General features: G+C 44.0%; 1 protein-coding gene across 6 annotated transcripts in view; it reads right to left on the reverse strand.

The window, feature by feature from the left end:
- The window catches only part of LOC110503532 (sodium channel subunit beta-3), a 31432-nt gene extending 8779 nt beyond the window's left edge, over positions 1 to 22653 (reverse strand). For 4 of the 6 annotated variants that reach the window (XM_021581896.2, XM_021581894.2, XM_021581895.2 and 1 more), the window contains exons 1-4: positions 22455 to 22653; positions 12346 to 12440; positions 4443 to 4606; positions 3974 to 4199 (exon numbers count right to left, since the gene is read on the reverse strand). In XM_021581896.2, coding sequence (XP_021437571.1) covers positions 3974 to 4199; positions 4443 to 4606; positions 12346 to 12440; positions 22455 to 22471 — 502 coding nt within the window. In that variant the 5' untranslated portion in view covers positions 22472 to 22653. Of the gene's footprint in view, positions 1 to 3973; positions 4200 to 4442; positions 4607 to 12345; positions 12441 to 12849; positions 13182 to 22454 lie in introns of those variants that run through there. The other 2 variants (XM_021581898.2, XM_021581897.2) reach the window with 2 other exon arrangements.
- Between the last annotated feature and the right edge of the window lie 3319 nt (positions 22654 to 25972).

Raw genomic sequence — 25972 nt, forward strand, 5'->3', positions numbered from 1 at the left:
CTCTTTCTAAAATTATCCGTTGAAATTGTTGCGACTCCTATTACTAGCCTGTTCAACCTCTCTTTTGAATCGTCGATCCCCAAAGATTGGAAAACTGCCGCGTAATCCCTCTCTTCAAAGGGGGAGACACTCTAGACCCAAACTGCATTCAACTGTCAATCACCGCATTCTTATCGGTAGTCTCAATAGCCTTGGTTTATCAAATGACTGCCTCTCCTGGTTCACCAGCTACTTCTCAGATAGAGTTCAGTGTGTCAAATCGGAGGGCCTGTTGTCCGGGCCTCTGGCAGTCTCTATGGGGGTGCCACAGGGTTCAATTCTCGGGCCGACTCTTTTCTCTGTATATATCAATGATGTCGCACTTGCTGCTGGTGAGTCTCTGATCCACCTCTACGCAGACAACACCATTCTGTATACATCTGGTCCTTCTTTGGACACTGTGTTAACAAACCTCCAAACGAGCTTCAATGCCATACAACACTCCTTCCATGGCCTCCAACTGCTTTTAAATGCTAGTGAAACTAAATGCATGCTTCTCAACCGATCGCTGCCCGCACCCGCCCGCCCAACTAGCATAACTACTCTGGACGGTTCTGACTTAGAATATGTGGACAACTACAAATACCTAGGTGTCTGGTTAGACTGTAAACTCTCCTTCCAGACTCACATTAAGCATCTCCAATCCAAAATTAAATCTAGAATCGGCTTCCTACTTCGCAACAAAGCCTCCTTCATTCATGCTGCCAAACATACCCTTGTAAAACTGACTATCCTACCGATCCTTGACTTCGGCGATGTCATTTACAAAATAGCCTCTAACACTCAGCAAACTGGATGTAGTCTATCCCAGTGCCATCCGTTTTGTCACCAAAGCCCCATATACTACCCACCACTGTGACCTGTATGCTCTCGTCGGCTGGCCCTCGCTAAATATTTGTCGCCAAACCCACTGGCTCCAGGTCTTTGCTAAGTCAAATCAAATCAAATCAAATTTGATTTGTCACATACACATGGTTAGCAGATGTTAATGCGAATGTAGCGAAATGCTTGTGCTTCTAGTTCCGACAATGCAGTAATAACAAGTAATCTAACTAACAATTCCAAAACTACTGTCTTGTACACAGTGTAAGGGGATAAAGAATATGTACATAAGGATATATGAATGAGTGATGGTACAGAGCAGCATAGGCAAGATACAGTAGATGGTATCGAGTACAGTATGTACAAATGAGAAGAGTATGTAAACAAAGTGGCATAGTTTAAAGTGGCTAGTGATACATGTATTACATAAGGATACAGTCGATGATATAGAGTACAGTATATACGTATGCATATGAGATTAATAATGTAGGGTAAGTAACATTATATAAGGTAGCATTGTTTAAAGTGGCTAGTGATATATTTACATCATTTCCCATCAATTCCCATTATTAAAGTGGCTGGAGTTGAGTCAGTGTCAGTGTGTTGGCAGCAGCCACTCAGTGTTAGTGGTGGCTGTTTAACAGTCTGATGGCCTTGAGATAGAAGCTGTTTTTCAGTCTCTCGGTCCCAGCTTTGATGCACCTGTACTGACCTCGCCTTCTGGATGATAGCGGGGTGAACAGGCAGTGGCTCGGGTGGTTGATGTCCTTGATGATCTTTATGGCCTTCCTGTGACATCGGTGGTGTAGGTGTCCTGGAGGGCAGGTAGTTTGCCCCCAGTGATGCGTTGTGCAGACCTCACTACCCTCTGGAGAGCCTTACGGTTGAGGGCGGTGCAGTTGCCATACCAGGCGGTGATACAGCCCGCCAGGATGCTCGCGATTGTGCATCTGTAGAAGTTTGTGAGTGCTTTTGGTGACAAGCCAAATTTCTTCAGCCTCCTGAGGTTGAAGAGGCGCTGCTGCGCCTTCTTCACGATGCTGTCTGTGTGAGTGGACCAATTCAGTTTGTCTGTGATGTGTATGCCGAGGAACTTAAAACTTGCTACCCTCTCCACTACTGTTCCATTGATGTGGATAGGGGGGTGTTCCCTCTGCTGTTTCCTGAAGTCCACAATCATCTCCTTAGTTTTGTTGACGTTGAGTGTGAGGTTATTTTCCTGACACCACACTCCGAGGGCCCTCACCTCCTCCCTGTAGGCCGTCTCGTCGTTGTTGGTAATCAAGCCTACCACTGTTGTGTCGTCCGCAAACTTGATGATTGAGTTGGAGGCGTGCGTGGCCACGCAGTCGTGGGTGAACAGGGAGTACAGGAGTAAAGCCCATCCTTATCTTAGCTCACTGGTCACCATAGCAACACCCATCCGTAGCACTCACTCCAGGAGGTATATTTCACTGGTCATCCCCAAAGCCAATACTTCCTTTGGCCGCCTTTCCTTCCAGTTCTCTGCTGCCAATGACTGGAACGAATTGTAAAAATCACTGAAGCTGGAGACTCATATCTCCCTCTCTAACTTTAAGCACCAGCAGTCAGAGCAGCTTACCGATCACTGTACCTGTACACAGCCAATCTGTAAATAACACACCCAACTACCTCATCCCCATATTGTTGTTAATCTTCTTGCTGTTTTGCACCGCGGTTTCTCTACTTGCACATCATCATCTGCACATCTATCATTTTCGCCTCTATTTCTCCTCTATGGCCTATTTATTGCCTTACCTCCCTACTCTTCTACATGTGCACACACTATACATAGATTTTTTATATTGTGTTATTGACTGTACGTTTGTTTATGTGTAACTCTGTGTTGTTGTTTTTGTCGCATTGCTTTGCTTTATCTTGACCAGCTCGCAGCTGTAAATGAGAACTTGTTCTCAACTGGCCTACCTGGTTAAATAAAGGTGAAATATATAGATATTTTTTAAATGGCAAGTGTCATGTCTGGAAGAAACCTGGCACCAACCCTGTGGTGAAGCACGTTGGTGGCAGCATAGAGGGAAAGATGAACGGAGCAAAATGTAGAGAGATCCTAGATGAAAACCTGCTCCAGAGTGCTCAGGACCACAGACTGGGGCGAAGGTTCATCTTCCAACAGAACAACGACCCTAAGCACACAGCCAAGACAACGCAGGAGTGGCTTCGGGACAAGTCTCCGAATGTCCTTGAGTGGCCCAGCCAGAGCCTGGACTTCAACCCGATCGAACATCTCTGGAGAGACCTGAAAATAGCTGTGCAGAGACATTCCTTATCCAACCTGACAAAGCTTACGAGGATCGGCAGAGAAGAATGGGAGAAACTCCCAAAATACAGGTGTGCCAAGCTTGTAGCGTCATACCGAACAAGACTCGAGGCTGCAATCGCTGCCAAAGGTGCTTCAACAAAGTACTAAGTAAAGAGTCTGAATAGTTACATATTATATTTCCGTTTTTTTTAGGTTTTACAAATTAGCAAACATTTCTAAAAACCTATTTTTGCTTTGTCATTATAGGGAAAAAACAATTTAATACATTTTAGAATAAAGCTGTAACATAACAAAATGTGAGGGGTCTGAATACTTTCCAAAGTCACAATAGATAGGAACCCCCAGCAGTCCACAATAGATAGGCAGATAGAGGTAATGTAAAGTGAATGTGTGAATAATTGTATACAAGTATACCTATTAAATAGTATTTATGAGTAAGGTGAACATCCAGCTAGCATCCAGTAAAGGGAAAACCAAATGATGTACATTAATAGATAGTAAAGTAGATGGTTAGAAAAAACCCTCCCTTACTATGAGGCCTTCAATTGAGCTTTGATAATAAAAACAGAGCAAAAACACACAATTACTCATACAATACAACTATTAAAAACATTTCATGAAAATTGTAAATAGGATTAACATACCAAATAGCACCTAAGACAAAATAACACATTGGCAACAAGAATAAGGTTTATGGGTAAAGCACATATAAATACGCAAATCACACATTGCAAACCACAGATAGTTAAGCCTCCAGCAGGGAGCTTGAAATGACAGGAAGTACAATTACAAAACAGGAAGTACTCTTACCTTCCTCTCTGACCACCAGGTTGATTATCAGGCTGTTGGTAACCGAGGGAGAGTAGCAGTCAAACTCAAACTGTCGGAAGACCACACACTTGTAGGTGCCCGTGTCGTTCATTGTGACGTTGAGGATACTGATGGAGAGTTCCTGCAGGTCTTTACTTCCATTCCACACCAGTCGACCCCTCCAAGGCCCCTCCAGGTCCCTGGGTTTTCCATCAAACAGGTAGATCTGATGGGGCAACGTAGCAAGCACACACACATTAATCGTTGTTAGCTAACTTTGCCAGATTTTTCCCTCATAATTCAAAGTATTTGTGGACCATACAGCCTGACCAGGAAAAAGTTATAGGCAATCATTCCTGGTCAGGTCACATAGTAAGGATATAGTGCTGGTCCTGTCAGGTGAAATAATTGTACTGAAAATGTAGAAGTTTTTGTTTGTGCAAATGGATGTTAGATGGAGGAGACCTACAGGGATGGGTTCTTCGTCAGGTGGGATGTAGTACCAGTCCACGCGCGTCTCAGCGTTGACCTCCTCCCTCTTCATACATGAGATGCAGGTCAGTTTCATGGGGTTCCCAACAACAGCCTCTGTTTCTGAGGGCACATCCACACATACTGGCCTGCTCACCTGCACTGGAGATAATAACACACAGAGCATCACACCAGCACCACACGGTAGCATGCACAGTACACATCACCCAGAGATACATACATGTGTGTGTTTGTGCGTGTGTTTGAGAGGCAGGGTTGCGTTTTTCGTCATGAATGTTGTTCTGGAGGCAGCTCTGCAGAGTGGTCACTAGTCATACAATCAGATTTTAATCCTAACCTTAGCCACACTGCTAAACCTAATGCCTAACCTTAAATTAATACCAAAAAGCTAAAAGTTTTTTATTAATTTTTACAATATAGCCAATTTTGACTTTGAAGCTAGCCTAAGGGGAAATCACTCAGGTCTGCCTCCAAGACACTCATGATATTAAACATCAACCTGCGTGTGGGAGCTAGCAGGAATAAAAGACAGCAAAAACACAAATGTATTATTCTATTCAACTTCACCCTCTACCCATCACCCTTTGGTCTGTTGTCAGAGCGTGGTGTTCTATCGGATAAACCTATGACCTAATTTTGCTGCTCTCTTAATGATGTAATGTGAGCCAGGCTTGGATGAGCTTCCTGTTGTGCCAGTCAGACTGGCATAATGCAGTACCATAGATACCACTATTCCCAAATCACAACTCACTCAACACATAATACACCCTCACACCCCGGACCATCGGAGCTGGTCACGACCGGGAGAGCCATGAGGCGGCACCCAATTGGTTCAGCGTCGACTGGGTTATGGGAGGATTTGGCCGGCCATGCCCCATGGACGTCCATGCCCCATCACTCCTGTAGTGGACTGCGTGCACGCATGCTGACATGGTCGCCAGGTGTACAGTGTTTCCTCTGACACATTGGTGCGGCTGGCTTCCGGGTTAAGCGAGCATTGCGTCAAATAAGCAGTGCGACATGGTGGGGTCGTATTTTGGTGGACGCACGGCTCTCGACTTTTGCTTCTATGGAGTCCTTACAGGAGTTGCAGATATGTGATAGGACTGTAACTACCAATTGCATACCATGAAATAGGGGAGAAAATACAATAATAATACAAAATATATATATAGAAATATATGTATACAGTTGAAGTCGGAAGTTTACATACACTTAGGTTGGAGTCATTAAAACTCCTTTTTCAATCACTCCACAAATTTCTTGTTAACAAACTATAGTTTTGGCAAGTCAGTTAGGACATCTACTGTGTGCATGACACAAGTAACTTTATCAACGATTGTTTACAGACAGATTATTTCACTTATAATTCACTGTATCACAATTCCAGTGGGTAAGAAGTTGACTGTGCCTTTAAAAATTCCAGAAAATGTATGTTCTGTCTCCTAGAGATGAACGTACTTTGGTGTGAAAAATGCAAATCAATCCCAGAACAACAGCAAAGGACCTTGTGAAGATGCTGGAGGAAACAGGTACAAAAGTATCTATATCCACAGCAAAACGAGTCCTATATCGACATAAACTGAAAAGCAGCTCAGCAAGGAAGAAGCCACTGCTCCAGAACCTAACTAACTACGGTTTGCAACTGCACATGGGGACAAAGATCGCACTTTTTGGAGAAATGTCCTCTGGTCTGATGAAACAAAAATAGAACCGTTTGGCCATAAAGACCATCGTTATGTTTGGAGGAAAAAGAGGGAGGCTTGCAAGCCGAAGAACACCATCCCAACCATGAAGCACAGGGGTGGCAGCATCGTGTTGTGGGGGTGCTTTGCTGCAGGAGGGCCTGGTGCACTTCACAAAATAGATGGCATCATGAGGTAGGAAAATTAAGTGGATATATTGAAGCAACATCTCAAGACATCAATCAGGAAGATAAACCTTGGTTGCAAATAGGTCTTCCAAATGGACAATGACCACAAGCATACTTCCAAAGTTGTGACAAAATGGCTTAAGGACAACAAAGTCAAGGTATTGGAGTGGCCATCACAAAGCCCTGACCTCAATCCTATCGAAAATCTGTGGGCAGAACTGAAAAAGCGTACGTGAGCAAGGAGGCCTAGAAACATTACTCACTTATACCAGCTCTGTAAGGAAGAATGGGCAAAAATTCACCCAACTTATTGTGGGAAGCTTGTGGAAAGCTACCCAAAACATTTGACCCAAGTTAAACAATTTTAAAGGCAATGCTACCAAATACTAATTGAGTGTATGTAAACTTCTGACCCACTGGGAATGTGATGACAGAAATAAAAGCTGAAATAAATAATTCTCCCTACTATTATTCTGACATTTCACATTCTTAAAATAAAGTGGTGATCCTAACTATCCTAAAACAGGGATTTTTTACTAGGATTAAATGTCAGGAATTGTGAAAACCTGAGTTTAAATGTATTTGGCTAAGGTGTATGTAAACTTCCGACTTCAACTGTGCATTTCACACTAGACTGGCACATGCAGTGAGCGTAATATCATCAACCCCACATACAAGGCCTGAGTCCCAAACAGCACCATATTCCATATTTCGTGCACTATTTTAGACCAGGGCCCAGGTCAAAAGTAGTTCAATATATGGTTAAAATTAGTGCACTATATGGGGATTAGGGTGCCGTTTGGGAAGCAGCCTGTCACATCCTGACCTTAGTTCCTTTTTTTATGTCTCTATTTTAGGTTGGCAGGGGGTGAGTTGGGGTGGGCATTCTATGTTTCGTTCTTGTTATTCCTCGTTGTTATTTTGTTTAGTGTTCAGTTTTGATTAAATTTCCAACATAAACACTTACCACGCTGCGTTTTGGTCTACTCCTTTATCCACCAACGAAAACTGTTACAGAACTACCCACCACAACCGGACCAAGCAGCGTGGTAACCAGGAGCAGAGGGTTCTGGACTCCTGCACATGGGAGGAGATTTTGGATGGTAAGGGACCCTGGGCACAGGCTGGGGAATATCGCCGCCCCAGGTAAGAGCTGGAGGCAGCTACAGCCGAGTGGCGGCGATATGAGGATTTAGCACGGCAGCGCAACAGGGACGAGAGGCAGCCCCAAACATTTCTTGGAGGGGGCACACGGGGAGTGTGGCTAAGTCAGGTAGGAGACCTGAACCTACTCCCCGTGCTTACCGTGACGACAGGATGACCGGGCAGGCACCGTGTTATGCTGTGAGGCGCACGGTGTCCCCAGTGCGCAGGCATAGCCGGGTGCGCTACATCTCAGCTCCTCGTATCAGCCGGGCTAGAGTGGGCATCAAGCCAGGAGTATTGAAGCCAGCTCAGCGCTTCTGGTCTCCAGTGCGTCTCCTCGGCCCGGGTTATATGGCACCAGCCCTACGCATACGGGGAGTATCCAGCCGGGACAGGTTGTGTGGGCTCGGTGCTCGAGACCTCCAGTGCGCCTCCACGGTCCGGTCCATCCGGTGCCTCCTCCACGCACCAGGCCTCCTGTGGCAGCCCCACGCACCAGGCTGTCTCTCCTTCTCCTCCCTCCAGGTGCTCCCGCCTGTCCAGCGCTTCCAGAATCTCCCTCCTGTCCAGCGCTTCCAGAGCCTCCCTCCTGTCCAGAGCTGCCAGAGCCGCCCGTCATTCAGGAGCTGCCAGAGCCGCCCTTCACTCCGGCGCTGCAGAGCCGCCCTTCACTCCGGCGCTGCCAGAGTCGCCCTTCACTCCGGCGCTGCCAGAGCCTCCTGTCTATTCTGGGCACGCTGAAAGAGTCCCCAGTCCGGGGTCAGTGGCGAGGGTCGCCGCTCCAAAGGCACCACCTAAGTGGGCCCGGAAGGTGGAGTGGGGTCCACGTCCCGCGCCAGAGCCGCCACCGCGGACAGATGCCCACTCAGACCCTCCCCTATGGGTTTAGGTTTTGCGGCCGGACCTTAGTTCCTTTTTTTCTTCGGTTGAAGTAGAGTCGGACCAAAATGCAGCGTGGCTATTGCAATCCATGTTTATTTAATAATGAAGAAACACGAACTGTACAAAAACAATAAACGTAATGTGAAAACTGAAACAGCCTAAACTGGTGCAAACTAACACCGCAACAGAAACAAGGACACTAGGGACAATCACCCACGAAACACCCAAAGAATATGGCTGCCTAAATATGGTTCCCAATCAGAGACAACGATAAACACCTGCCTCTGATTGAGAACCACTTCAGACAGCCATAGACTTCACTAGAACACCCCACTAAGCTACAAACCCAACACACCACATACAAAAACCCATGCCACACCCTGGCCTGACCAAATAAATTAAAATAAACACAAAATACTTCGACCAGGGCGTGACAGAACCCCCCCCCCCCCCCCCCTCCCGGACGCACACCAAAAACCATAGGGGAGGGTCCGGGTGGGCGTCTGTCCATGGTGGAGGCTACGGCGCGGGACGTGGACCCCACTCTATCAAAGTCTTAGTCCCTCCTCCTCGTGTCCCTGGATAGTCCACCCTCGCCGCCGACCATGGCCTAGTAGTCCTCACCCAGAACCCCACTGGACTGAGGGGCAGCTCGGGACTGAGGGGCAGCTCGGGACTGAGGGGCAGCTCGGGACTGAGGGGTAGCTCGGGACTGAGGGGTAGCTCGGGACTGAGAGGAAGCTCAGCACTGAGAGGAAGCTCAGCACTGAGAGGAAGCTCAGGCAGGTAGTTGGATCCGGCAGATGCTGGCTGGCTGGTGGTTCTGGCAGATCCTGGCTGACTGGCGGATCTGGAAGAGTCTGGTTGACTGGCAGATCTGGAAGAGTCTGGCTGACTGGCAGATCTGGAAGAGTCTGGCTGACTGGCAGTTCTGGCTGCTCCATGCTGACTGGCTGCTCTGGCTGCCCCATGCTGACTGGCTGCTCCATGCTGACTGGCAGCTCTGGCTGCTCCATGCTGACTGGCTGCTCTGGCTGCTCCATGCTGACTGGCGGCTCTGGCTGCTCCATGCTGACTGGCGGCCCTGGCTGCTCCATGCTGACTGGCGGCTCTGGCTGCTCCATGCTGACTGGCGGCTCTGGCAGCTCCTTGCAGACTGGCAGCTCTGGCGGCTCCTTGCAGACTGGCAGCTCTGGCGGCTCCTTGCAGACTGGCAGCTCTGGCGGCTCCTTGCAGACTGGCAGCTCTGGCGGCATCCTGCAGACTGGCAGCTCTGGCGGCTCCTTGCAGACTGGCAGCTCCTTGCAGACTGGCAGCTCTATGCAGACTGGCAGCTCCTTGCAGACTGGCAGTTCCTTGCCGACTGGCAGCTCTATGCAGACTGACAGCTCCTTGCAGACTGGCAGCTCCTTGCAGACTGGCAGTTCTGAACAGACGGGAGACTCCGGCAGCGCTGTAGAGGCGGAAGGCTCTGACAGCGCTAAACAGGCGGGAGACTCCGGCAGCGCTGGAGAGGAGGAAGGCTCTAACTGCGCTGAACAGGCGGGAGACTCCGGCAGCGCTGGAGAGGAGGAAGGCTCTGACAGCGCTGGACAGGCGAGGCGCACTGTAGGCCTGATGCGTGGTGCTGGCACTGGTGGTACTGGGCCAAGAACATGCGCAGGAAGCATGGTGCGGGGAGCTGCTACCGGAGGGCTGGGGTGTGGAGGTGGTACTGGATAGACCGGACCGTGCAGGCGCACTGGAGCTCTTGAGCACCGAGCCTGCCCAACCTTACCTGGTTGAATGCTCTCGGTCGCCCTGCCAGTGCGGCGAGGTGGAATAGCCCGCACTGGGCTATGCAGGCGAACCGGAGACACCGAGCGCAAGGCTGGTGCCATGTAAGCCGGACCAAGGAGACGCACTGGGGACCAAATGCGTAGAGCCGGCTTCATGGCACTTGGCTCGATGCTCACTCTAGCCCGGCCGATACACGGAGCTGGAATGTACCGCACCGGGCTATGCACCCGCACTGGAGACACCGTGCGCACCACAGCATAACACGGTGCCTGCCCGGTCTCTCTAGCCCCCCGGTAAGCACAGGGAGTTTGCGCAGGTCTCCTACCTGGCGTAGCCATACTCCCTGTTAGCCCCCCCCCTCCCCAATAACTTTTTGGGGCTGACTCTCGGGCTTCCGTCCGCGCCGCCGTGCTTGCTTCGCCAACTCCATTCTCCGATAACCTTCCGCGCACTGTTCCATCGAATCCCAGGCGGGCTCCGGCACTCTCCCTGGATCGACCGCCCACCTGTCTATCTCCTCCCAAGTCGTATAGTCCATACTCTTGCTGTCCATAACGTCCTCCCATGTCCTTTCCTCCTTTCGCTGCTGTTGCCCGTTACCACGCCGCTTGGTCCTGTTGTGGTGGGTGATTCTGTAACGGCTTTCTTCGGTTGAAGTAGAGTCGGACCAAAATACAGCGTGGCTATTGCAATCCATGTTTATTTAATAATGAAGAAACACGAACTGTACAAAAACAATAAACGTAATGTGAAAACCGAAACAGCCTAAACTGGTGCAAACTAACACCGCGACAGAAACAAGGACACTAAGGACAATCACCCACGAAACACCCAAAGAATATGGCTGCCTAAATATGGTTCCCAATCAGAGACAACGATAAACACCTGCCTCTGATTGAGAACCACTTCAGACAGCCATAGACTTCACTAGAACACCCCACTAAGCTACAAACCCAACACACCACATACAAAAACCCATGCCACACCCTGGCCTGACCAAATAAATGAAAATAAACACAAAATACTTCGACCAGGGCGTATCGGTGGCAGCAGCTTAAAGGAAAGCGGAGTCTAGGTAGCCCTTTGATTAGCTGTTCTGGAGTCTTATGGTTTGGGGGAGAATCTGTTAAGAAGCCTTTTGGACCTAGACCTGGCGCTCCAGTACTGCTTGGTGTGCGGTAGCAGAGAGAACGGCCCATGACTAAGGTGGCTGGAGTCTTTGGCAATTTTTAGGGCCTTCCTCTGACACCGCCTGGTATAGAGGTCCTGGATGGCATGAAGCTTGGCCCCGGTGATGTACTGGGCTATACTCTCTGTAGTGCCTTGCGGTCAGAGGCCGAGCGATTTCCATACCAGGCAGTGATGCAACCAGTACGGATGCTCTCGACGGTGCAGCTGTAGAACCTTTTGAGGATCTGAGGACCCATGTCAAATATTTTCAGTCTCCTGAGGGGGAATAGGCTTTGTCGTGCCCTCTTCACAACTGTCTTAATGTGTTTGGACCATGATAGTTTGATAGTTCCATGCATGGAAAACCAGGAATGTCACAGTAGTGAAAGTGACACAGAAACGTATAGGGAAAGAGGACCAGGTAGAAACCTGCTCTAAATGGTATGTGTCAGCAGCCTAATGTTATGCAAATGTATTTCTTATTTCTGAATGGCAGCACTGACGGACCTCATTTGAGGCTTTCACTTAATGTTGAAGATGATCTACTGTTTGCTCCCTATTTAAGTACCTCTATTAGTTTGTTCATGTTTTTAAATGTTGGAATAGTTGGTGAAATATTTAGAATATTTTATATAAATGTGTTACCAAATTGTATTTTATTTTACTTTAGAGACTGATTACCCAAATCATGTCCTGTCTGTTGGCTTCTACATGTAATGATAATAGGCTTATACCTTCATTTAACTTTATCCAAAAGCCAAGTGAATGTTATTAGAGGTTGTCTATGTCACTCGACCGTGTCAAATCATGCCATATTAGCTTTAGTCAGATCTCTCAAAGTGTTCAGCTGAACCCCCCCTCCAAAAAAAAAAGTTATGTCAATGTAGATGGAACATAAAGGCCTAATTGTTGGGATTTGTTTGATAGTGATGTGTCAATTAATGTCAAAAACCGTTGCATCACAAATCGAATTTAAGTGTGATTTTCAACCATTAGAGACAAAACACATAATGTAAGTGCAAACACTTACCTACTAAAACCAACAGTAATAGAGAATGCACTATAACCCTGGTTCGAGTTCTCATATTCGGTATTCTCTGGGATAGCTGTCTTGGACACGCTCTCCTGTTCACAATCAAAGAAAGAAAAAACACGTTAAACCCCGAATAATCTCATATTTCATCTACAGTATTTTCATCTAGAGTATATCTATGGCGTGTTAGTTTAATGCCCTAGTTTGATTAGGCTATTTGAAGAGCGTAATTTCAGGACAATGGACAGCGCACCGCTACCCAGGAGATCGGTCGTCGATAAATATAACACATTCTCTGTAGAGATTTCACAAAGTGTAATAAAAATCTTGCTTTACGCTATATGATAGCAATTTGACAGTGTCTGAAGAGAACATTAATTTAATATGATCATTGACTGGCCTGTTGCCTAAGATTTATCACTTATCTTTTTGTAAACTTATCCCACATTATTAAAGTCGTAGTATATTTGTGGTGAGCAAAAAAATAATACTCAAACTCACAGTCATTCACTCGATATTCCTCGCAGCTTCACCATGAATTAAACCCAAAAGAGACCTGTAGATTCCACACTCCGCTGAGGCCACTTTCTATTGCGGGATTTGGGTGAGCGTCTAGAAATCCTCAATCATACAATGACGATGGATTGTAAAAAGTTTTATATGAATAGCGAATAATAAATTGGTTTAATCAAAAAAGGATACTCTTTTGTCAGATTCTTCATAAAATGAGGAACAATCCGAAAATCACGTTCTGTTCAGCTGTTCACTGCCTTTGTTTTTCGCAATAAGCGGTCGTCACTTAGGGCTACGATAACGTTTCCATTGATGCGCATGCGTAAAAGTCACAACCTATTTATTTTCACTCCCTATCTTCTTGTTCCCAGGCACATGGACAATACGAAGTACAGTTCCAGTTAAACGTTTGTACACACTTCCTCATTAAAGGGTTTTTTCTATTTTTTACATTGTAGAATAATAGTGAAGACATCAAACCTATGAAATAATACATAAGTAATCATGTTGTAACCAAAAAAGTGTTAAACAGATCAATATATATTTGAGATTTGAGATTCTTTAAAGTAGCCACCCTTCTCCTTGATGACAGCTTTGCACACTCTTGGCATTCTCTCAACCAGCTTCATGAGGTAGTTACCTGGAATGCATTTTAATTAACAGGTGTGCCTTGTTAAAAGTACATTTGTGGAATTTCTTACCTTCTTAATGCATTTGAGCCAATCAGTTGTGTTGTGACAAGGTAGGGATGGTATACAGAAGATAGCCGTATTTGGTAAAAGGCCAAGTCCATATTATGTCAAGAACAGCTCAAATAAGCAAAAAGAAACGACAGTCCATCATTACTTTAAGACATGAAGCTCAATCAATGAGAAAAATGTCAAGAACTTTGAAAGTTCCTTCAAGTGCAGTTGCAAAAACCATCAAGGGCTATGATGAAACTGTCTCTCATGAGGACAACCAGAGGAAAGGAAGATCCAGAGTTACCTCTGCTGCAGAGGATACGTTCTTTAGAGTTACCAGCCTCAGAAAATGCAGCCCAAATAAATGCTTCACAGAGTTCAAGTAACAGACGTAACAGACACGTCAACATCAATTGTTCAGCGGACACTGCATGAATCAGGCATTCATGGCCGAAAAGAAACCACTACTAAAGGACACCAATAATAAGAAGATACTTGCTTGGGCCAAGAAACATGAGCAATGGACAGTAGACTGGTGGAAATCCCTCCTTTGGTCTGATGAGTGCAAATAGGCGCAGAGTAGGTGAACGGATGATCTCTGCATGTGTGGTTCCCACGTGAAGCATGAAGGAGATGTGTGGGGGTGCTTTGCTGGTGACACTGTCTGTGATTTAGGCACACTTAACCAGCATGGCTACTACAGCATTTTTCAGCAATATGTCATCCCATCTGGTTTGCGCTTAGTGGGACAATCATTTGTTTTTTAATAGGTCAATGACCCAAAACACACCCCCAGGCTGTGTAAGGCTGCGTAAGTGATGGGGTGCTGCATCAGATGACCTGGCCTCCACATTCACCAGACATTAACCCAATTGAGATGGTTTGGGATAAGTTGGACCGCAGAGTGAAGGAAAAGCAGACAAGTGCTCAGCATATGTGGAAACTCCTTCAAAACTGTTGGAAAAGCATTGTAGGGGAAGATGGTTGAGAGAATGCAGAGCGTGTGCAAAGCTGTCATCAAGGCGAAGGGTGGCTACTTTGAAGAATCTAAGATATAAAATATATTTAGATTTGTTTAACACTTTTCTGGTTAGTACATGATTCCATGTGTCATTTCATAGTATTGATGTCTTCATTATCATTATTATGCAATGTAGAAAATAATAAAAAAAATAAAGAAAAACCCTTGAATGAGTAGGTGTCCAAACCTTTAACTGGTACTGTATATGTACAGCATGTGTGTGTGTGTGTGTGTGTGTGTGTGTGTGTGTGTGTGTGTGTGTGTGTGTGTGTGTGTGTGTGTGTGTGTGTGTGTGTGTGTGTGTGTGTGTGTGTGTGTGTGTGTGTGTCACGCCCTGCCCTTAGAGAGCCTTTTATATCTCTATTTTGGTTTGGTCAGGGTGTGATTTGGGTGGGCATTCTATGTTCTGATTTCTATGTTTTGTGTTTCTATGTTTTGGCCATGTATGGTTCTCAATCAGGGACAGCTGTCTATCGTTGTCTCTGATTAGGAATCATACTTAGGCAGCCTTTTCACTTTTGTTATTGTGGGAAGTTGTCTTTGTTAGTGGCACTGTAGCCCTCATAAGCTTCATGGTTGTTTTTGTTGGCGACATTTTATAAATAAAGACATGTACGCTTTGGTCCACTTCTTCAGACGATCGTGACAGTGTGTGTACAATAAAGTTTGTTCAATCAATTAAAACAAAGCATAATAGATTCAGTGTACTGTAATACATTTGTTTTTGTGTGTGTGCATGAGAGTTAGGCTACATGGAGGAGACTACTGTGCAGTTCACAAAAAAGTTATTAAATTCACATAAAATAACAAAGGTTCACTATAGGTCTTACTTCCAACATTGAATTGAGATGGGAGAGCTGAAGAAGACTTTCTTGTTCAACATATGATGATTTTCCATGTTGACTTTATATTGTTTGCACATTCTTGTAATTTTCTAGTATATTTTTGTGGATATCCGAAGTAGATGGGTAAATGTGTTATACTATACTGAACAAAAATATAAACACAGCATTCAACGATTTTACTGAGTTACAGATCATATAAAGAAATGAGTCAACTGAAATAACTTCATTAGGCCCTAATCTATAGATTTCACATGACTGGTCAGGGGCGCAGCCATGGGTGGGCATAGTCCCACCCACTGGTGAGCCAGGCCCAGCCAATCAGAGTTTTGCCCCACAAAAGGGCTTTATTACAGAGAGAAATATTCCTCAGTTTCATCAGCTGTCCAGGTGGCTGGTCTCAGAAGAAGGTGAATGAAGAAGTCGGTGTGGATGTCCTGGGCTGGCATGGTTACACCTGGTCTGTGGTTGTAAGACCGGTTGGACGTACTACTAAATTATCTAAAATGACATGGCAGGTGACTTTTGGTCGAGAAATTAACATTCAAATCTCTGGCAGCAGCTCTGGTTATGTTATTTTATTTCACCTTTATTTAACCAGGTAGGCTAGTTGAGAACAAGTTCTCATTTACAACTGCGACCTAGCCAAGATAAAGCAAAGCAGTGCGACACAAACAACAACACAGAGTTACACATGGAATAAACAAACGTACAGTCAATAACACAATAGAAAAAGTCTATATACAGTGTGTACAAATGGTGTGAGGGGGTAAGGCAATAAATAGGCCATAGTAGCGAAGTAATTACAGTTTAGCAAATCGACAACGGAGTGATAGATGTGCAAATGATGTGCAAGTAGAAATACTGGTGTGCAAAAGAGCAAAAAAGTAAATAAAAACATTATGGGGATTTTTTATTTTACCTTTATTTTACCAGGCAAGTCAGTTAAGAACAAATTCTTATTTTCAATGACAGCCTAGGAACAGTGGGTTAATTGCCTGTTCAGGGGCAGAACAACAGATTTATACCTTGTCAGCTCGGGGGTTTGAACTTGCAACCTTCCGGTTACTAGTCCAACGCTCTAACCACTAGGCTACTATTTACAGATGAGCCGTGTACAGTTGCAGCTCTTGCCCCCAGCACAAGGTGCACCTGTGTAATGGTCATGTTGTTTAATAATATCTTCTTGATATGCCACACCGGTCAGGTGTATGGATTATTTTAGCAAAGGAGAAATGGTCACGAACAGGGATGTAAACACATTTTATTTCAGCTCATGAAACATGATACCAACACTACATGCTGCGTTTATATTTTTGTTGAGTATATTTTGAATTGGCAGAATTCAAGAGGGGGAGGATTTTTGAGAAACTTTTTTTACTGAGGATTTTTGGAGACAGTGTCAGATATATGTGTATGGGTGGCAGGGAAGTCAGGCGCAGGAGAGTCAAACGGAGTGTAAAATGGAGTCTTTTAATAAATGTCCAAGTAACATGCTCCATAACACTAAATCGAAAAATGAATAATGAAAAATGAAAAATGAATATAAACAAATATGGGTACGAAGACACCTATACAAAAACACTACACTGACAATAAACAATCTCTGACAAAGACATGAGGGGAACCAGAGTGTTAAATACACAACAGGTAATGAATGCGATTGAAAACAGGTGTGTGGGAAGACAAGACAAAACCAATGGAAAATGAAAAATGGATCAATGATGGCTAGAAGACTGGTGACGTCGAACGCCGAGCACCGCCCGAACATGGAGAGGCAACGACTTCGGTAGAAGTCGTGACAGACAGGTTGTAAACGATTGTTTCCAGAACCCATCTGCTGCTCTCGTATGAGGTCTGAATAAGGGAAAGCAGCGGTGAAATACAGAATTGAAGGATGTGAGAAAAGTCTGGTAAAGCAGACTCCACAGTAAATTATTATAAAAATGTTCCCATTAAATATCATCAATCAACATATTAAAGTGCTCGGTAAATACTTTTGTCAAATATTCTACATTTAATGCTACTATCCATTCCCACCTATTCATTTCCACATTTTTCTAGCTGACAAAGAGAAGTGGAATATTGGAAATTGGTCATAAATGTCAGTATAAATTGTACCTGTTTTTGCCACATTATTCAATTAATCAGTAAAAATATTACTAATAAGGATGACCGATGAACTGGTCACTTTTGTGGGCTTGTAGTTGAGGAGATATAGATAGCTGGTGTATAAAGTATTCAAAAAGTCTGATGTCAGTGAGCCCTTTTTACACAATGTCACAAAGTGCTGTACAGAAACCCAGCCTAAAACCCCAAACAGCGAGCAATGCAGATGTAGAAGCATGGTGGCTAGGAAAAACTCCATACAAAGGCAGGAACCTAGGACGAAACCAGGCTCTGAGGGATGGCCAGTCCTCTTCTGGCTGTGCTCGGTTGAGATTATAAATGACCAATATGTTCAAACGTTCAGAGATGACCAGCAGGGTAAAATAATAATAATATTATTATGGTTGTAGAGGGTGCAACCGGTCGACACCTTAAAATCTTGATGCAAGGGCATCATTAAAAATACCAATGTCAGTATCGGGTGCCCTATAAACACATCCAATTCTAACTTTTTTACCACCAAAAAATGTACATGAGGGAATTTCTATGAAGGGCGATTCAACGTTAATGTTATGAGTTGCAAGTGCGTGTTCCTCTCGTACAAATAATTTAAGACTTATGAACAAAAATGACAACTGACATCCAATGTACCACCACAACCATACAAATGTTCTATAATGTTGTTGAGCATCTGGAAGGAGAGTGCTTACTCATAGCCACTCATTTAATACAGATCAGTGAAGCACATATATTTGTCTTCACCCCCCCAGGCATCTCCAAAGGATCACACAGCAGTGATAGAGCTCAAAGATCACCCTGGAGTAGATCTTTAACTCTTGATTTAATGTATACTCTGACATCGGTGTGTACAGTATGTGTATACGGTATGTGTAGGGCATTAAACTAGGGCATGTGTAGGCCATTGAAAAACTCATTATTCTGAGCATACCAAGAAAAACCAGCCTACAGAGCTTCTAATGCAACCTTACAATCCCCATGATTCTCGCTCATATTTGGTGCTTATAGCAGGATGACGCAATGACCTTTCATCTACATAAAACTTAATCTGCATTTGACACAAAGCGATGAGTTTTTCGATTATGTTTTATTCCATTCTGCTTCACTGCTTCTCTCTGCCATTACCTCTGAGAGCAGTCATTACCCAACCCAGAAGCCTGGGTTGCATCTCAAATGTCACCCTATTCCCAATATAGTGTGCTACCTTTGACCAGAGGACACTATGGGCCCTGGTCAAATGTAGTACACTTATAGGGAATAGTGTACCTTTTGAGACGCGGCGCTAAAGTACTTATGAAGGATCGGCATGGTATCAACTATACCCATTATTCTCCATGAGTCACATTGAGTATGAATTATGTTTGCCTTCCTAGACATTTATTTAGGAAAGACTACGCTGTTTAACGAACTGTTAGGCATTGACATATGGAATATGATAAATCAGATTTGTACTGTAATGGATGGTACTGTGTGTGTGAGTATTCCATACATTGCATAAATACAGTTCATTCTGAACCCAGCATCTCAAGTGAAGCTATTGTGATATTTATTCCGAAATCTTCTAACCAGTATTTCTACATTTCTCAATGGCACGTCGACCTCTTAAACTCTCGATTGTTCTTCAATGTTCTTAATCTGGGGGAAAAAAATCTAAGGTTTATCCAGGGAAGATATCTTAAAACTACATTCAACTTCATGAAGCAGATACAGTGTATTTGTAGTGCTCAAATTAGAAAATGCAGTGTACTCTAACAATGAGATCACTGTGTTTAATCTAGTGGCCGATGTACAGTATGTGTGCATGAATAAGAAAGGCTTACCTCAAAGTATACCATAGGTTTAATGATTTCAGCTTTCTACCATGGATTACAAATTTCGTTTGGAGTATGTTGCCATTCTATATCTATGGATGTTGTATGTCATACATTTTTTTCACTGTTTAAATATCAGAGCACATGGCTGATATATACATGGCATCAGGCAAGTAGGCAGCAATCATAATTTGAATGACTAATCCCACGGCATATTATTTCTAATGAAAACACATAAACAATGAAAATGGGAGTGGAGAATAAGCAGTGTGTTGTTCCCAGCAGGCTGGGTGTCTCAGAAACACTAAATATGGCAGGCCTGGTGGCTGCCACTGCCACATCCCAGAGATAAGGGAACCATGGCAACAGTGATGCACAAGGACCGGATGACGGGAACACGGCAGAGAAAAAGAAAAACCCTTAGACTAACACAGGAGAAGCTCAGCTCTGAGAAGAAACCACACTGGTTTGTTTATCATTCTCCTTTCTAAGAACAAAACAAATCGATTTGTTCCTACCCAATGGGCACACACTGGTTGAATCAACGTTGATTCCACAGAATTATGTGAAACCAACGTGGAATAGACGTTGAATGGCTCCGATAGAGAGGGTAGCCGCGCTTCTAGCCACTAGGCAACTTCGCAGTATTTTTTTAATTTTAATTTTTATATGTTATTTCTTACATTATTAGGCCAGACATATTTTTGTGTTATTACATACAGCCGGGAATAACTTTTGGATATCAGAGCGACGGTAACTCGCCAGTATTAGCAGCATTACAACCAGGAATATTCGTCTTTCCTGAATCAGATCCTTTGTCCGTAACCCCCAGGGCAATTGAAATGATTTCGGAGGCTGAACCAGAACATCGTCCGTGGATAAGAGGTACTCAGAGTGGGCTTCTAGACTGACTCGGGAGGTACGCACATCACCCACCACTTCCGAGTATATTACTCTGTAATGTTCAGTCTCTGGATAATAAAGTTGAAGAGCTGAGTGTGAGAATTTCCTTCCAGAGAGACATCAGGGATCGAAACATTGCTCTCTTGGGATTTACTATCCAAGTCCGTACAGCCAGTTGGGTTCACAATTCATTGCGCAAACAGGAATAAATCTCTCCGTGAAGAAGTATGATGACATACAGGAACTCAAGTCATTTTGTTCACCTGACCTAGAATCCCTCACAATCAAATGCCGACCTTATTACATCCCAAGAAAATTCTCTTCGGTTATGATGACGGCCCTCAAAGAACTTCACTGGACTTTATGTAAACTGAGGCCGCATATACTGAGGCCGCATTTATTGTAGCTGGGGATTTTAACAAAGCAGATTTGAGGAAAGTGCTGCCGAAGTTCCATCAGCACAACAACTGTAGTACTCGCACTGCTAAAACACTCGACCACTGCTACTCCAACTTCCGTGATGCCTAAAAGGCCCTCCCCCACCCTTCATTCCGCAAATCTGACCATGACTCCCCTTTTCTACTCCCTTCCTATAGGCAGAAACTCACTATTCAAAGCTGGTCTGACCAAATCAAGGCAATCAAACAGGCAAAACATCAATATAGAGACAACGTGGAGTCACAATTCAACGGCTCAGACACGAGACGTATGTGGCAGGGTCTACAGACAATTACGGACTAAAAAAGGAGCGCACAACCTCTTACTTAACGTCAACAAGACAAAAGCAATGATCTTGGACTTCAGGAAACAGCAGAGGGAGCAACCCCCTATCGACGGGAACGCAGTGGAGAAGGTGGAAAGCTTCAAGTTCCTCGGCGTACATATCACTGACGAACTGAAATGGTCCACCCACACAGACAGCCTGGTGAAGAAGGCACAACAGCACCTCTTCAACCTCAGGAAGCTGAAGAAATTCGGCTAGGCACCTAAAACCTTTACAAACTTTTACAGATGCACAATTGAGAGCATCCTGTCGGGCTGTATCACCGCCTGGTACGGCAACTGCACAGAAAGGCCAAAAAGATCATCAAGGACAACAACCACTCGAGACTCTGCCTGTTCACCCCGCTATCATCCAGAAGGTGAGGTCAGTACAGGTGCATCAATGCTGGGACCGAGAGACTGAAAAACAGCTTCAATCTCAAGGCCATCAGACTGTTAAATAGCCATCAGTGGCACATTAGAGGCTGCTTCCTATATACATAGACTTGAAATCACTTTAATAAATGGAACACTAGCCACTTTAATAATGTTTACATATTTTGCATTACTCATCTAATTTGTATATACTGTATTCTATTCTATTCTACTGTATCTTGGATATTGACACCCAACTGGTAAGTGGATGCACTGGTCAAGTGACACTTTGGCTCAGTAGAAATATGAGACTGTGAATTGGGATGACCAAAAATTAGAACTAGCACAACTATGAGGCTCACCACAAGTGGGTGGAGTTCAGTAAGGAGAAAATGTTTGTTTTTTTGGAACAGAGTAAAACAGGAAGGTACTGTACTGTCCAATAAGAAACACATTTGCTGTAAGAAAAAAAAAATGTATGTATAAAAAAATATTCTTACAAACTTAAATGTTTTCCTTCAAAAACAAACATTAAAAGAATTTAGTAAAACATTTTTTTTTAAACATTAAAACGCTTTGTTCCAACGTTTATAAAACCATAACTATGTTTTCTACTGCATGGTGTCCGGGGCAAGTGAACAGAGTTTCGGGGATTTGGAGGGATTTCAAGATTACAACATGATTACAGCATGTGGACACTAATGGGAAATGTTGGAACTTAACTGCTAAATCTGGCCAGCAACTATAGAAACATTTTAATTATTGAAACTCAGTGCTAAATTAATGAGAAGTAGACTACATGCTTATCCCCAGTGGTGTAGTTCAGATGTTCAATACAAAACATGCATATGGGGTTTACACACTCCTATATGAAGAGGAGGATAGATTTTGAAGGGTCTGATCATTGTTATTGAGCATCTTTTTTTGTGGCATCACTGATATACTCATCAATTTCAATATTTATGTACCTCAATTAGAGATTTTAATACTGCAGCAAATATACATTTTTAATTGTACGTAACACAGCATTATCCCCCGCCCCCAAATTAAATCAAATAGCAACACTTACAGTGAGTCTGTATCCATAGGATCCTGAAAAATCTTACTTATCAAACACGTTTCCTCAAAAATATGTGCTGCTCCAAACAAAACTGTAATGACCAAACAAGTTCAAATAACATTTGGGGAAAGTATTTTGTGTTTGTATCATGGACTATGTTTTGCAGCTGTCTGTCCATTTGTTATCGACAGACAGTGATGGGACAGGAATAGTTGTGGGCTCCACTAGCAGCTGGCAAACGGTAACATTATGCCAACCTGAGGACAAAAACATACACAGGGCTTTACTTTCTATAAATATCACTGTTGTGATATCACTGTTGTTCTCGTTTAAGCAACCGGAGCAGAAATAATATTGTAATATTGCAAATCCTTACATGAGAAAGATGTATGCAGGTTTACACTCTTTGAAGAAAAGGTTCTACCTAGAACCATAAAGGCTTCTTTGGGTTACTCCTCCACAAAGAACCCTTTGGCAACCCTTTTTCCAAGAGTACAGTGCCAGCTGAGAGAGGTATGACAAGTAGTCAGATCTTGGGTGGTATGAGATATGATTTTTAGTGAGACATTGTTTCTAATCTCCATGATAGGGTCTGTCAGGCTGAGTCAGCCTATGGAACTTTCTAAGGGGCATCACCCAATTTTAACCCGAGACTTGGCACCGAGTTGTGGGCACTGATACTGATAGCCATTGACGATTGGCCACAGACCTCCTAAATATGCTCACAGTCTAGACTGGTCATCCAATGAAACGGTGATGTTTTGATTTGACAACGGTGGCTGAAGCCTGAAAGATATGGAGGGCCGATGACCTGGGAAGTATTTCTACTTGGCGACATTGTGATAAAAGTGGTAGTGCACAAGCATAATTCATATCTTTAATAAATATCAGTCCAATGAAAATGACCAGTTTGATTAAATCAGATGTGATTAACAAAATCACAAGAATCATACCAAAACCACACACTTCAGTAGTGCTGCATTTTCACATGCTTCTGACTGGCTCATTCCCATACATCTAGTTCTGTGTAGCCTTTTTAACCCATGGGTGTCATCTGACTGCTTGATCCCTGGCTTTCTACTTCCTGATTGTATGGGCTCTGGTTATCTTCTAGTTTATGGTTCTTTGGTACCCTGCTTTCTAGATCTTCATGGTCTGGATAATTACTGTGTTCCTCCTGACCATCTGCTCTATGGTTGTCTGGCTCTGGGTGTTCTCTGGTGTGCTCCTTTTCCTCTGGACTGTTGCCGTCTAGCTGGCACCGGCTCATCCCGTTTAATACGATTTTACAATTTTCATGAAGTAATTCTCAAAAGTGTAACACAAACCTGTCTGACAAGAGGTGCTCTGTGAACGGGCTTTCAGTGGGGACAGAGATATTGAGAAAGTCCGCCTCTAACTTCCCAGGAGGCTGGTCTGAATCCAGTGAGGTGTCCCTCTTTGCCTGTAAAAGTAAGGCAAAAGTCTGCTTGCTGCACTCACCATTACAGTATATTTAACTTTGAATAAATGGGTAACAGAAACTTCAAGGCTTCTTACCTTGTTTGCTTCATATGTGAAAGAAGAGTTAAACAACTGAAGGCTCAAAGCATAGATGGCATGATGGAGGGCTTGCATGAAGCTTTCAGGCTTGGAACCTAATACAGTAAGTTGATTTGACATGATAAACCTACAGTGGGAGAACATCAACAACAAAGTTGTACAAAAAAAATCTGCTTAAAATGTGACAACATTCACAACATTATTTCTTATCTATTTACCTGAAGCAATAAAGGCCATAGACTGTAGGAGAGTGGCAATAAACTGTCCAACACTCTCAAGCTTTGCCTCACAGAGATACAGAATCTGATTGGTGGTGTCAAAATAAAAATTGCCCATTGCAGTGTGACACCACGCCCTCGTAGGCTGAGACAGGAACCATTTTGGCCAGAAGCAGCGTGACCGGGAGGGAAGATTTGAGTGTTGCACAGCAAAGCGCTGTGGGGAGAGGTTGTCCAGGGCAACGGGGATCAGGTGCACTGCTGGGTCCTCTCTGTTCTTGTCAGTACTGGCTGGAATACAAACTATAGTGTCAGAGGACATCATTTGTGTACTGTACAAGTCAGATACCCAGATAAACACTAAGATAGTCTTTTTGTGGCCTACTTTTCTGAGTGTCTTACTGAACAATTTCTGTATTATGAGGGCAATGACATTTTAATTGATTGGTATATCAATATTTATTAAAGTTTTTATAGAATGTATGCGAATAAAAGTAATATGCAGCATTTATTGATGTACAGTATAATTGACCATAGCCCATGATGGGCACTCTAGTCAATATTGTGTTGGACTCGAGTCCGTCTCGAGTATCAGTTGTTATCTCCAACATTTCAATCAACAGTTACAGAGGATTATCTCTTATCTCAGAGAAGAGAAACATGGAGCTTTCGAGAGGTTCAAACTGTCCCTATCCTCTGTCTATACTGGATAGGTTCTAGAGGGACTCCTGTATCTCCTGCAGGGTCCTGGACAGAGGGGTCATGGCCACAAGTTTGGACAGGTCCTGCTCACTCAGACAGGGGGCTGTGCTCTGTAGGTGTACTAGTACAAAGAAATCAGAAGATAACTCAGAAATGAATACACAACACTACAATGTCCTATATGTGTGGGAGTAGTTGCATTCCCACTTCATAGGGCGATGCAAGTTGACGAAGTTTAAAAGTACTGCGTTGAAAAGTATTAAAGTCTTTCAGGTTCAATAAACAAAACCACTCTTCCTAAACGTGACCCAACTACGGTGTCCGTGTCTCCTCACTTCTTAACTTAACACTATCTACTGAATTCACAGTGGACCGAGGTTACAAATTCTCGCAATATGTCTGACTCTTCTATTCATTCCAATAAGAAGTTGTGTGGAAATATACTCACAGCTGGTGAATGAGTCTACAGGTGTACATCAGGGGAAAAATGTGTACAGTGTCTGTATCCTACCTAGATCGTGAGGTGGTGGTCCTGTCTCATGGCTTGATGCAGGTTTGGTCATGTTGGAAAACTAAAAACGGAAATACTATGATGAGCTATTAGTCGATGAGTTAGAAACAACATCCACATCCCACATTCCTATAGATTCTCAAAGAAAATGTAAATACAACTTTGCCGATGATTGGCGGTGGTCCTCGGTAGCTCAGTTGGTGGAGCATGGCACCTGCATTGCCAAGATAGTTGGTTAGATTCCCTGGACATATGTAAAAAATGTATGGACTCATGACTACGTAGCTTTGGATAAAAGTGTCTGCTAAATAGCACATATTATGGGTCGGACCCCCCCCATTGCCTCCAGAACAGCCGGAATTCTGGCAACATTACAAGGCAACATTGCTCAACTGGTATCAAGGGATCTAACGTGTGCCAGGAAATCATTCCCAACATCAATACACCACCGCCGTTGACGCCAGGCATGAACTCCTACTGCTTACACCAAATTCTGACTCTGCCGTCAGCATGACGCAATAAGAATCGGGATTTGTCAGGCCAGGCAATGTTTT

This window comes from Oncorhynchus mykiss, chromosome 24 (genome assembly GCF_013265735.2).
Source record: "Oncorhynchus mykiss isolate Arlee chromosome 24, USDA_OmykA_1.1, whole genome shotgun sequence".
Classification (NCBI taxonomy): domain Eukaryota; kingdom Metazoa; phylum Chordata; class Actinopteri; order Salmoniformes; family Salmonidae; genus Oncorhynchus; species Oncorhynchus mykiss.